Raw genomic sequence first — 14,226 nt, 5'->3', positions numbered from 1 at the left:
AAATAGCGGCTGCATTGTGTAGAGCCAAGGATGGTTGTTTTGAAATAAAGGCTGCTATTTCAAAATAACTTTGCTTTGTAGACCTATTCTAGAACTGATCTGAGTGCCACAGGCTGGTTTCCCGTAGAATAATCTTCTCCAGCCGGGTCTCTCCTTCCATGCTAGTCCCCCTGCCGTCCCTCTGGGGCTGGGCTGGAATAGCCATCCTGCTTAGCAGTACAAGAAGGATTGGGGTGGTCTGGACCAACAGGCTGAGATCTGCTTTAGAATATCTGAGGTGGTACTAAAATTATCGTGACACAGGAGCGGAGTGGGTAGAATTCATACACTGAGGCAGGGTCAAGGGGACTCTCTTCAGCTTTCTTGCTGAGCAATGCGTACGGGCTGTGCCCCCATCTCCAGGCCACCTTCTTTCCCAGACAGGGCTGCAGAAGTGCCAAGAGGAGATAATTACCGCAGCTCAGTGGTTCACAAGCAAAGGCAAAGCTTATTTCCATGTCCCCGCTGCTTTGACAAACAGCAGCAGGAGGGAGAGGAGAGGGGAGAAGAGAAAGTGATGGGTGTTAAATATTTATGGCATGTTTTGGTTTCTGACTCGACAAACTATAATATGCTATCCATTTTTAATTTGAGTTATCAGAGGAAGCGCTTGTTACCAATTTGAAGAACAGCTCTTTGCATCAGAGCTTAGGATGGATTGACAGAGAGAGGCATTTCAGAGAGGACCACGAAATGGGCTCTGCCAGTCTGTCTGACACAGCTGGGAGGCCTTTTCACACGTGTGCCACTGGGTCCTTTAAAGGTGCGCATGTGAAAAAGACCTCCCCAGCTGCATCAGACAGAGGGGTGAATTTCCCTCTGTGGTGCTTTTCACCTCTCCCTTACCCAGGGCTGAGGCCTGCATTGGTCATCCTGGCCAGATGAGTATGTGACTAGGGAGCAACATCAGTTCTCTTCATAATGAGATGCCAAGAACAGAGGTAGAAGTGAGGTGGTGAAGCTGTTGCACTCATTTGGGCCTTCCCTCAGGGCCAGGGTAACAAGAAAGCAAGAGATGGTATAACAGGGTCCAACCACTTGTGAGCATCCCTCTGTGGCAAAGGGATGCCGTGTAAGGTCATCTGGTACATTCCTTGCTCCTGGGGTCACTTCCCCGAAAGCTGTCTTGTCTGGTCATCTTCAAGGTTCTTAGGCTAGGATCTGACTAGGTTTGTCCATGATGCTGTTAAAACAATGAGAAGTCCTGTGGCATTTTATAGACTAGCAGATATTTTGGAGCATAAGCTTTCCTGGGTAAAGACCCATTTCATCAGATGCAATGTAGTGGAGATTCCAGAGGAGGGTCTAATTATGCAGGCTTGTGAAAAGAAGGAAGTCCCAATCAAGAGGAAGGCCAGAGGTGATGAGGTCAATTCAGTCAGTGATGGTGTGGTGCACTACCAGCAACTAATATGGAGGTGTGAACACCAAGAGAGGAGAAACTGCTTTTGTCGTTGGCCAGCCATTCCCAGTCTCTGTTCAGTCCTTGATTGATGGTGTCAAATTTGCAAGTGAATTATAGCTCTGCAGTTTTTCTTTGGCGTCTGTTTTTGAAGTTTTTTTTTTTTATTGTAGGATGGCTACTTTTAAATCTGTTACTGAGCGTCAAGGGAGATTGAACCTGTTCTCCTACAGGTTTTTGTATGTTACCGATCCTGATAATCTGATTTGCGCCCATTTATTCTTTTACGCAGAGACTGTCCAGTTTGCCCGGAGTATATGGCAGAGGGGCATTACTGGCACATGATGGCATATATTACATTAATAGATGTGCAGGTGAACGAACCCCTGATGGTGCAGTTGATGTGGTTAGGTCCTGTGATGGTGTCACTGGTATAGCTATGTGGGCAGAGTTGGCACCGAGGTTTGCTGCAGGGACTGGTTCCTGAGTTACTGTTGTGTGGTCTATGGTGGCTGGTGAGAATTTGTTTCATGTTGGCAGGCTGTCTGTAGGCAAGGACTGGCCTGCCTCCCAAGGTCTGTGAGAGTGAGAGATCATTGTCCAGTATGGGTTATAGATCCCCGATGATGTGCTGGAGAGGTTTAAGCTGGGGACTGTATGCAATGACCGGTGGTGGTCTGTTATTTTGCTTGTTGGACCTGTCTTGTAGCAGGTGGCTTCTGGGTACTTGTCTGGCTCTGTCAGTCTATTCCTTCACTTCCTTCGGTGGGTATTGTAGTTTTAGGAAACCTTGGTAAAGGTCTTGTAGGTGTTTCTCTGTCTGAGGAATAGGAGCAAATGCAGTTGTACCTTAGCGCTTGGCTGTATATAATGGGTTGTGTGGTGTGTCCAGGATGGAAGCTGGAGGCATGTCGGTAAGCACAGCAGTCTGTGGGTTTCCGGTACAGGGTGGTGTTTATGTGCTGTTGGCTCTTGTATTAGGCTCATGGCCATTCTTGGGCCACTGGACCTGGGCCTTATACAGGTCTAAGTTCAGCTCACATTCAGAGCTCTCTGTAGTTCTGCTGGTCTCCCAGTCAGTACATAAACCTACCTGAATCAAGCTCCTGTGAGGAGGTGCCACGCCCTAGACCGGCAACTTCTTTTATAGCGGACTTTTGGATGCTGATTGGCTGCAGCAGAGACAGCCACTCTATCCTGCCTGGAGGACCTCTTATCTGCTCCTCTTGCTGGGATGGGGTGTGGCAAATCCTCTGACCTCCTGTGGGGGCACCAGGGCTTAGTCTACCCTCTCACAGGTGGTAGCAAAAGTGGAAAGAAAGCAACACAGGAGCCCTGTCCTTTGTCTCTGCATGATGAGCTGGCCCTCCCCAAATGCATTCTCTCCCCTCTGCCCCCCAGGCAGCTGTCCTGCTAGCGCTTCCTTTGCCCACCTTGAGGAAAATTAGCCCCATGTTCACTGGAGAGGTGCACCCTGTTCCAGTGGGAAGTGGGTCAGTAAAGCTGCCCATGGACAGGAGCATTGAGAGCCATTTTATACAGGTGGTTAAGGTCATATGGGCCTATGTTGGCTGACACCGGATGTGAGATAAGCGTACCTCAGGTGCCTTCGTACAAGTTACTCTGGGTGTTCCTTGGCACCAGGCCCAGTGCATCGAATTCACACCAGCTTCAGCAGCTGCCCTTCTCCTCACCGCTCCCTTGCCCAGTCCTCTCCCGACCCCGCAAGCAGCTCTTTTACGCCCACCCTCACAACCTCATGGCACCACCGGTTCCCACAGCTCCTGGGAGGAGGGCATGGGAGGCCTGCTCAGCTGGGATTCCCTGTAGACAGGTCCTCTGCCTCCGGGGGCAGAGGCCCACCCTTGCGGTCAGCGCCCTCGTGCTGCATGACTGCATAAGTTTGCAAGCATTTAGGGTGCTGGCTCCAACCCAGCCCCAGCGTCAGCCCTCGGGCAGGGGAGTTGCACTGGCTTGCGCCGGGACTGCGTGTGAACCCTCATGGCGGCTCACGGCCGCCTGCCTCACCTTGTGCCCCTGGGGCTCAGTTTGGTTGGCTCCAAGGCTGGCTTGGTCAAGTGAATACTTCTCTTTCTGTCCCCAGGTGTCTGTCCTGCGTGAAGAGCCCCTACCGGTGTCACTGGTGCAAATACCGCCACGTCTGCACCCACGACCCCCACTCCTGCTCCTTCCAGGAGGGACGAGTCAAGCTGCCAGAGGTAGGACGGGGCACTGGGGGCAGCCTGTGGTGAGGGTTTGGGGGCAGTGTGATGCTCACATCTGACTGAAACCAACAAACTCCCCCTTTCCCTGGCAGCTGCTCCAGCCCCTTCTACCCTGTCACAGGGATACCCTCCCTCCCCGTTCCCATCCCCACCTCCTCACAGCAACACTCTCCCCCCAATTCCTGCCCCATGTCCTCTCTGCAACACCCTCCCCCATTCCTGCCCCTCCCACCTCCTCACTGCAACACCCTCCCTCCCCCTCCCTGCCCTCCCCCATTCCTGTCCCACCTCTTCACTTCAACACCCCCCCTCCCCCATTCCTGCCCACACCTCCTCACTGCAACACTATCTCCCACCTCCTCGCGTATCACTGCTCCTGCCCCTTTCTCCTGCTGTCCTTGTCCCTTCCACCTCCTCATTGAAACACCTGCACCATCCCTTCCCCTCCCCGGTTCCTGCTTCTTCCACCCCCGCCCCCACTGCAAAACCCTCTCTGCCCCTTTCCCCCCCCCATTCTGCCCCTCCCTTTCCTTTCCCCTCACTCTCCTCCCCCTTCCCCCCTCACTTTGCTGCCTCTCCTCCGCCCACCCGCACTCTGCTGAGCCCAGCCCTCTCTGCCCTGTGTGCTGGACACCTGCTGATGTGGGCCGGGGTCTCTGAGATCAGGCTGAATGCCAAAGAACGTAACCTTCCCCTACCCCTCCAACACAGTGCCGGGCTTCCCGTGGGTATTTTCTGCACTGTACTACAGCCGAAGCCAGCAGCCAGGAATAGATGTGAGGTGATCCAAGTGCACCCACTGGAGAGCTGGTGGGACAAACGAACAGCCTGCTAGAAGCGGGGACGGGATCAGTCTAGTTCTGTTTTAAAGCGCTGTTATTGCCAGAGCTCGATCTGCGGTTGTGTCCATTCTCACGCTGCCAGGCCGCAGAGCACGGGGGCTTTCGCAGCCAGCCAGTGCAGTACAGCCCTCTGTCCTCACCTGAGCTCTCCCAGGCTGGGCTGCTGTCCCTGCCACGCATGGCAGAACAGGCGCCGTGGATTCATAACATCTTGTCATCTTCTCCCAGGCTTGACTTGAAGGCCTGCGTGCAAATGTAAGACATACATGCAGGGAGTCCGTGAGCACTGGAAGCCCTTACGGCAGCTGCTGCTTGCTGACAAGGCTTCCTGGCTCTCAAAGCCATGGGCTGCAAAGATAGGGTGTGCTTGTGTGTGTGAGGGGGCTGCTTGGGGAAGGAAGGAGGGAAGCAGCTTTCAGGGTTACTGGGAGCCTTGAGTTCGACAATCCATCCACGCTGTAAGCTGCCCAGCCCACTGAAGACAAAATCGGACTTCGGCGCTACTTGCCTAACCCTGATCTTCATTGGGTCCTATGGCTGCTGTACTGAAAACGACCCATCCTGGCTGCTTCGGGAACCCAGTGAGCAATCACAGCCAAGTGGTTCTCAGGAGAACACAAATGGGAAGCCACTTAATTACTTCCTGGGGAGGAGAACCCTGAAGGTATTCTGGCTTGGCTGGCAAAGGACCCAGGCTGGCCTGTCTGTGTCCATTACAAGGGCTGATCTCACCTGACTCACCAGGCACAGAGGCTGTTACTGAACCCCAGTAGAAAGCTATGACTCCCAGCTTTTTTTTTCCCTAGCTGTGAAGGTTCATAAGGTATAAAGCCTTAAACTGACAAGATTGAGATGACACCCTTGCAACTCCTGGGGCTGTAGATTACCGCCCTGGTCTGTAACCCAGCTAGCATGTCTCTGGTCCTTCTGTTGGGCTAAACCACAGACTAGGAGCAAAGCTACACGTGTATTGCATCCACCTCCCTCCCACACCTGTAGCCCCCCAGCTCTGTGGGTTGACAGTTCAATCCTGGGGGCAGCAATCTTGTCTGATATCTGTGCAGGACATAAATATTCATGGCCAGGAGGTTGCCAGTATTTGGCCTGTGGGGACTCAGTGTTAAAACTTGCTTACGTCTTGGCAGGAGTATATGCCTGTCTCTCTACCCTTGTATGGAAGCTGGTCCAGCAGTCAGGCCCATGCTTGGTGTTTCTGGTAGGTCTTTCCTAACCAGGTGACTATTGTTACCAAGGATCAAGCATCATCAGGAACAGGCCGCTGTGAAACACCCCTGCCTGTCACAGGTTTTTGGGGCCTCAACCAGTGTTCCTGCTAAGCATATCCATCCATGGGTGGAACAGATGTTGTTACATGCACCAGTGTATGTGCTGATGTGCACCCCCAGTAAGAACACATGCTGGCCACTGGCGATGGCTTTGGGCACAAACAAACATACCTTGATGGAGATTCATCATGTGTAAGTGCCAGTGTAGGCTTAGCATTTGGGCAGCTGCCCAGGAGAGATTCAGGTGCTGTCCAGGTGATTAGCAGGTTGCCTACAGATGCCCACAGCCATCAGCGTGTGTTTGTACAGGTGAAGCACACCCAGGCATGCCTGGGGGCACATCGCAAAATTTATTCTTCCCATGGCTGAAAAAAGTAGAGGCAACACTGCCCCAAGCCTAGTGTGGCCTCAGTCTTTCCACTCTTGTTGCCCATGTTCTGGCTGTGGGTATATCCACAACCCCTCTCATGTTCTGACATGCTGATAGGGACCTAGCAAAAGCAGTGCAGGTGCTAAACCGGGAAGCGGTATGGCCTGATTATGAACATCGATAAAACAAATTCAATGGTATTTGGAGATAAGGAGATAGGAAGAAAGATCAATGTAGATGGGATTGAACTAGAGAACACAGAGAAGTTCATGTATCTGGGGAGCAACATAACATATGATCTAGACTGTAAGAGGGAAATAGAGACTAGAATAGCGAAAGCAAGAGCGAGTTTAAAGGCGATGGATAAGGTCTGGAAAAGCTAAGTGATTAGCTTAGGAACGAAGCTCAGCATCTTGCAAATGTGTGTGTTCATCAGCACGTTGTGTGGATGTGACACACGGGTGGTAATGAAAGATTCGAAGAGAAGATTGGTGGCATTCGAGAGGAGTTGTTACAGAAAGATCCTGAGAACAGGATGAATGCAGAAGGTCACCAGCAAGAAATTATATAGAAAGATACAGCCGAAAGAGAACCTACTGCAGAAGATTATACAATGGAAGTTACAGCTATTTGGGCCTATTTGCAGAGTGAACTTCTGATGGAAAATCAAGACCCTGGTATTCGGCATAATGGACGGTTCGAATAGTAGAGGCAGACCCCAGAGTGAGTGGGTAGATGATATCATAGATTGGTGCAGAGCTAGTCTGCAGACACTAAGCCACTCTGCACTGGACAGGGAAAGATAGAAGGAAATAGTGGGAGAGGCATCAGACACCAACGGGCGCTGAGCCCATGATTGTTGTTGATGATGATGACAATGACCTTTCAGGGGCTTGTGTAATCAAGGTGTGTGCCTATGTCCCACGTTCCTCTAATGCGCCTCACATCTCCTGAGGTATAGGTAGATCTGATTCCCTTGTAGGTTCCTCTTGTAGTAGTAGGTGCTGATGAGAACTGTTGTCTTTCTTATTGCTATTTCCCAATTTGATAGGGTGCCAATTTGCTTTGAGGCTTTCCTTGTGGGCTGCAGACATGGAGAAGGCCTGTGAGATCATCTGCTTCACCATCAGCAGAGCCCGGATTTTTTCCTCACAGTATAGGGTGTCTCTTCCCCATTGAGGCTGCTTGTAAATACCAAACTGTTCACATGGCATGTCACCATCCTGGGGTTGTAGCTTGATGACATTATTACAGCACCAACAGCACCGGGCAAGGGAAGACAACCCGTGTTTAATCGGCATTGACCCTACTGGCAGAAAGTGCCAATATACTCTGGTGGCTTGTGCCTCGCAAAGTACATGGATGGATAAATGTTCGCTTTCCGGAGTTCGCCTTTGCCGCTCATGCCTAATCCAGGCGCTGGTTTGGTGAATGAGTGCTGGGAAGGTGAGCATGAATAAAGTTGTTTCGGTGCTGATTGGAAGAGGCATGTTTGCTTCTGGTTAAGATCTTCAGCGGGGCCCATAAAGCAAGAGTATTTATGATTATGGCGTTGAACTCAATCAAATAGAGCTGACGATATCTCAGGATGATTTGTGGCAGAAATACTTCACCCTGACATATAATTTCCTTTTACAGCAGGTTTCTGAAGGCTCAGTCAGCTGGCTTGAAATATACCAAGCGCGTTCCGGCTTTATAAAAGGAGTTGATGTTATTCTATTGGGTTGGGAGGAGAGGGAAGCTGAAGAAACAGATCAGAGCTGTAAATACTAAATTCTTTTGTCCAAGAAGCCATTTACGAAAGCCAAAGAAGCTTAAGATTCCTTAAGGAAGAAGCTAGGCAAAATAAACGTCCTCTAAAGCATCTGGTACAAGCCGGCACTGGAGGGGAGACCATCCTTTGCATTACAGCAGCACCTAGATGTTGCAACTGAGATTATGACCCCCGTGCTAGGCACCACGTAGGCAGGAAGATCTTACCAAAATAGGCTCTATTGTGTGTGGACACACTATTTCAGAATAGGTTTTACTTATTCCTGGGCTTCCCTGTAGTGTAGACTCGTTATTCTGGAATAGTTTATTTCGGAATAATAACTCCAGAATAAGCTATTCTGGAATTGCTTTTGTGTGTAGACATAACCTCAGAGAGCAGGAAGGGATTTGTCCTTGGGCTCCCAGAAGGTTGGTGGCAGAGTTCCTGCTCACTAGCCCAGTAATGCCTCCTGGAGGTTGCTCTGATACAACATGAAAATTCTCGTGTTAGTGTTCCATGTGAGTCGATGGTAAGCCAGGAGAAACCTACTTGAGTGGCTGGGATAAAGAATTAAGGTTCTTTTTGTGCCGTATTGCTGTGTTAGATGAACATTATCTTGTTCTGGTCCTTGCAAGGATTTAATTTTGTATTGGGGGGAAAAAACAGAAGAGCGTAAAGCAAACCCAGACAACAAATCTGTGATCTGCTGGGTTTAAAAGATACATAATCATTTAATTACCTTGAAGGAGGTTTTCATCTTTCCACGCTCAGCCAGCTTGTGTGTGTGTGCGCGTGTGTGTGTGTTTCTTCCTCCCCCAGACAAGCTTGTCATTAACAGGATTTTCATCTGTCATCTAAAAGGGAAAAGAAAATACCTGTGCACCTAAGTGTTTTATGTTGAGTTGTACGTGTTAATGACAGTAAAGCCTACATAAAAGAGTGATGGCTTCAAATATTAATTTGTCAAAAGCAATGGAAAACCCTGGGAGCTGCACACTGGGGAACTGCTACTGAGGAGCCATACACCCAGTCTCCAAGGCCTTATGCCTGCCTGGCACTGGACAGGGCACTGCATGGCAGGGCTTTACAGTGAAAAGTGCTGATCTCACTTTGTCCCCTGCTTGTGCAGACTGGGGGCATGGGGTGGGGCTGTGCTTGTGATAAAGGGAGACAGAGTGACAGTCAGGTGCTGGTCAAATATGTGCAGGAAGCTGCTGGTGAAATGTCTGCCCTCTCCCCCAGCTGTGCTGATGCATCTCAGACCTGGCCCGAATACCCCAGTGCTGCGGTGGCACAGGGTGGACTTCCTTTAACCTCTTGAGCGCATGGAGTTATTTTGTAGTGTAGTCAGGGCTTCTTCCCTATGCCCTTGTAATTCAATTGCACCAGTCATCTGAGTGTCGGAACAGCCTCACTGGGTCAGATCAAAGATCCATCGAGCCCAGTGTCCTGTTGTCCAACAGTGGCCAGTGCCACATTTCCCAAAGTGTACAGAACAAACAATCATCAAGTGGTTCCTCTCCAGTCATCCATTTCCAGCATCTGACAAACAGAGGCCAGGGACACCATTCCTACCCATCCTGGCTAATGTCATTCAATGGACCTAACCTCTATGACCTAGTCCTCCTTCTTCCCATAGTGCATTGCCCTATTCATCACTGCTTTGTGTGACTGCTGTCTGGGCACTCTGTCCTCTCCTGAGGTGTGATGGCAAGTGAACCTAGGTGCATTGCTGCAGACACAGCTAGCCCAGCATGGCTGTGTTGTGGTAAAAGACTGCTGTGCAGAGACATCCGTGGCTGGTTGTTTTCTGATTAATTTCAGGAACTGGTTGCACTCATGCTGTGGACAGGGCTTTGCATTGGTGCATGTCCAGCTGTTACTGTGACAACATGCCTGTCTTACCAGCTACTACCCCTATTCTGAGACGCAGCTGTGTAAGGTACCGCTGCCGAAAAATTCCATTTCTGCTCATTAATGGGTCCGTCATTCCACTGGGATGCCGGTGACAGCTATAGAGATGCCAATGTCACTGCCTCTAATTCTTCCCCCCTTGTTGATTATCTACTCATTTATCCTGGCACCTGTCTGTCATTAAGAAAAAAGAGTGAGGTGTGTTGCTATAGCAACATGCTGTGTTTGCATGAGCACGAAGAGGGGATTGGCAGAGGAGTGAAGGTGAAGGGATGAGAGCGGAGTTTGGGAGACAGCTGCCAATGGGAGTGTAATTAAGTCATAATCAAGCAGGCATCTTTGAGTGTGAGCTCCACAGCGCCCCCAGCTGGACAGTGCAACTGGAGAAAGGATCAGTGTTTACATTTTAATTGGCTAACGTACTTGGAAACCCGCTAGACTGCAGGATGGTTAAAGGCACAGTCCTGTGGAGGACCAACGCTCCAGGTATCTGAAAGGTGAAAACTGGAGAAAGTCCTGAGTGACAGATTTGAATCCACATATGTCTCCGGACTCCCTAAAAATGAAGGGAATTCCCAAAGTAGGGTGTTGGTTCCCTACCCCACTGCAGAGAAAGGAATTTGTTGAGGTGGATCTTCAAGAGGGCTGTAACAGAGTAACAGGATGAGATTAAATAAGGAAAAGACGTTCCCTCTCCATCAGCTCTGGCATCTTAGAAATCATAGAATCACAGAACACTAGAACTGGCAGGAACCCCAGAGGTCATCCAGTCCCATCTCCTGCCCTCGCAGCAGGACCAAGCACCATCTGGATCATCTCTGACAGGCCTTTATTGAACCTACTCTTAAATAGCTCTAATGATGGGCATTCCACAGCCTTCCCAAGCAATATATTCCAGTGCTTAACTGCCTTGACAATTAGGAAGCTTTTCCTAATGTCCAACCTAAACCTCTCTCACTGCAGTTTAAGCCCGTTGCTTCTTGTCCCATCCTCAGAGGACTAAGTTTTTCTTCCTCCGTGTAACAATCTTGTAGGTACTTGAAAGAACAAGAGAAATAGATAAATATGTTGAGTATGCAGCTGAAAAGTAGTGTCAGTTGGAGACTAAGGCCGTGCATGGCATCTCAAGAGATGTGGTTTCTGTTCCTAGCTGTGCCAGTGACCAGCTCCCCTGTCTTTGCTCTGATTTCCTCACTACCTCGTCTATTTAGATTGTGAGGTCTTTGGGGATGGAACTATCTCTCACCATGTGTTTGTACAGCGTCTAACGCAATGGGTTCTGATCTCAGCTCCCTCCAGGTCCTATTGCAGTTCCAGTAGTAATAATAAGACCTGTCATTTGGGACATTAAAACTGGGCTAGAGAACAGGTGTTAGGAACAGTCCTTTGCTAGCAGGGGTGGGATGGCCAGGAAAGGAGACTAGTTGTGAGCTCGCTGCATGTGACTCAGCTTGGTTTTGCATTGCCTTCCTGCCCACCGTCCTTGCATGTCCAGACCACCAAAGCACAGGAAACTGCATCTGCTTCGTAGCAGGAGTCCTTATTCCTGCAGCGCTGGCTCTTCTGGAAATCTCTGGTGACTCAGGGCTGCTCTGCAGCTACCCTCTCTGCTGAAAGCTCTGGCTAAACCACTATGGGAATTGAGATTTGTTTGAAACAGTTTGGGTCTCCCAACCCATGTCTTTCCATTTTGCTTCCCTTCACAGCCACCTGACATGTCCTCTGCAGCTTTGCCCCTTGTGGGGGAATTTGTCTGACTTCCGTGGGGATGGGTGGGGCTGACCTGCCTCCTGTGCTGATGAAACTTGGCTCACATACCGCTCTTGGCATGCGCCCTGGGGGTTGTTGGCCCCTGCTATAGAGCATCTGCATATCATCTCAGTAGTAAGGAGAGAGCCTGCTGTGAATCCTAAAAGCATAAGGCCTGAACACTAGTCAATGCTTTGTTAACATACAGCAAAGCAAACAGTCCGAAACCAAAGCTACAGCCTGAGCAGAGGGTGAAAGCAAAAACTGTGAGGTAGATTCTGCTCACAGGAATGCAGCAAGAGGCAGAGTGCTGATGAGTAACAGAGGCTAAAAGCACCTAAAAGCCCCCAGCGCCAGGCACTCAGTGATACACATACATGCATTCCAGTAAGGTAGGACATGTTGTGTGGTACCAGGACCCTCCCCGTAGAGAACAGCTTAGCACAAGGTACATTCCAACCCAGGTTCAGTACAGGTTGGAATGACAACATGATGGATAGTGTTGTTGTGATGGTGCCTCGTACCATTGATAAAGGGTAAAATTGAGTTATGTTAAGGGGTGTCAACATGTTACAATTAGGGTTGGCACCTGGTCTACGTAATGTGCACAAAAGTTGTTTATACCTGGGTATAAAAGTGTATGTCACCAGGACCACGCCAGCCAACCTGGGGAACAGATCGGGGCATTCCTGCCCCCTGGAAGCATGTCAGCCCATTGTCAAGGCACATGCATGTACTCGTGTAAAACTGCTGTCATGCAAGTGGAGACACCCAGAGTACTAGAGCCCATGTGTGAACCACAGTAAACCTGGTTCCAGTTCCTTCATCCTTCACTTGACTTGAGATTATTGGGAGCTCCCAGGCGTCTGTTGCATTGGCTAACTGCAGAAGCCAAAACAGCAGCCTGGAGGGAGCACACACACACACAGCCAATGGTCAGCAACACAGCAGGGAGCAGAGCAGACATCCAGACACCACACTAGTAATGGCATCTTGCTACAATATCTTCTGCCCCACCCCCAAATATTCTCCCTTTCGACACACACATGCAGCCCCTTAATGACGCTCTACTTACATTAAACACAGGAAAAGGTTTAAAACCTACATTAAAGAAATATGATTAAGGATGTAACATCAAATGCTCAAAGATTAGGAAGTGCCAGAAGTAAGGTTGTCAGGCTGTGCATTCGGATACTGCCTTTAATGACAAGCTTCCATGCTATTTTTGCAGGACCTGGCCTCACTTCAGTGGCCAGCGTAGACCTGCTCTCTGGATGGTTAATGCTGATTGCTGGAAGAGTGGGGAAGTTCCAAAAAAGTGGGGAAAAAAAAAATCTCTTTTTGAACTAATATTTAAGAAGGGTAAATGAAAGGGGATGGCCTGTGTAATTAGAGACCTGTCAGCCTGATATCAGTCTGGGAGAAAATAATGGACTGACTAATTTGGGGCTTGATTAATAACGAATTAAAGGAGAGTGGTATAATTAATGCCAGTTAACATGGGTTTATGGAAAAGAGATCTTGTCAAACTAACTTCAGGGGACGCATGGCCAGGTGATTAGAGGGGAGGGCTTGGACCTGGGAGCCTTTGCTTTAATTTCTTGTTTTCTTGCTGACTTCATTTTTGACTTTGGGCATTCACCAGAGCCATGTCTATACTGCGTTGTCAGCCCCGGGCTGTGGGGCTTTAACTCCCTGACAGTGGGTTCCAAAGAGGATGAAGAGGCTGTGCTCAGTGGTGACAGATGGCAGAATGAGGAACAATGGTTTTAAGTTGTAATGAGGGTGGTCTAGGTTGGATATTAGGGAAAATTGCTTCACTAGGAGGGCAGTATCAGAGGAGTAGCCGTGTTAGTCTGGCTCTCTAACAGCAACAAAGGGTCCTGTGGCACCTTATAGTCTAACAGAAGAGTTTTGAGCATGAGCTTTCGTGAGCACAGACTCACTTTATCGATGCTGGTCTTGGAAATCTGCAGGGCCAGGTACAAATAAGCCAGAGCAAGGGTGGGGATAACAAGGTTAGCTCAGTCAGCAAGGGTGAGGCTTACTACCAGCAGTTGATCTGGAGGTGTGAACACCGAGGGATGGGAAGCTGCTTTTGTATTTAGCCAGCCATTCACGGTCTTTGTTTAAGCCTGAGCTGAGGGCGTCGAATTTGCAGATGAATTGTAGCTCAGAAATTTCTCTTCGGAGTCTGGTCCTGAAATGTTTTTGCTGTAGGATAGCTACTGTTAAGTCTGCTACTGTGTGGCCTGGGAGATTGAAGTGCTCTCCTACGGGTTTTTGTATATTGCCATTTCTGATATCTGATTTGTGTGCGTTTATTCTTTTACGTAGAGACTGTCCATTTTGTCCGACATATATAGCAGAGGGGCATTGCTGGCACATGATGGCATAAATTATATTGGTAGATGTGCAGCTGAATGAATCCACAATGGTGTGGCTGATCTGGTTAGGTCCAGTAATGGTGTTGCTGGTGTAGATATGTGGGCAGAGCTGGCAAAGAGGTTTGTTGCATGGATAGGTCCCTGAGTTAGAGTGACTGTGGTGCGGTGTATAGTTGCTGGTTAGGATTTGCTTCAGGTTGGCAGGTTGTCTGTGGGCAAGGACTGGTCTGCCTCCCAACGCCTGTGAAAGTGGGGAATC

The 14,226-nt window shown here is 49.4% G+C and overlaps 1 protein-coding gene across 2 annotated transcripts in view; it reads left to right on the top strand.

Moving 5' to 3' along the window:
- PLXNA4 (plexin A4) overlaps positions 1-14,226 on the top strand; it is a 685,503-nt gene that overhangs the window by 502,415 nt on the left and 168,862 nt on the right. For both annotated transcript variants that reach the window (XM_074975729.1, XM_074975721.1), the window contains one exon: positions 3,546-3,660. In XM_074975729.1, the coding sequence (XP_074831830.1) occupies positions 3,546-3,660 (115 nt within the window). The remainder of the gene's footprint in view (positions 1-3,545; positions 3,661-14,226) is intronic.

This window comes from Carettochelys insculpta, chromosome 1, assembly GCF_033958435.1.
Source record: "Carettochelys insculpta isolate YL-2023 chromosome 1, ASM3395843v1, whole genome shotgun sequence".
NCBI lineage: Eukaryota > Metazoa > Chordata > Testudines > Carettochelyidae > Carettochelys > Carettochelys insculpta.
Note: the sequence above shows the minus strand (reverse complement) of the source record. Positions and strands in the feature narration are given on the sequence as shown.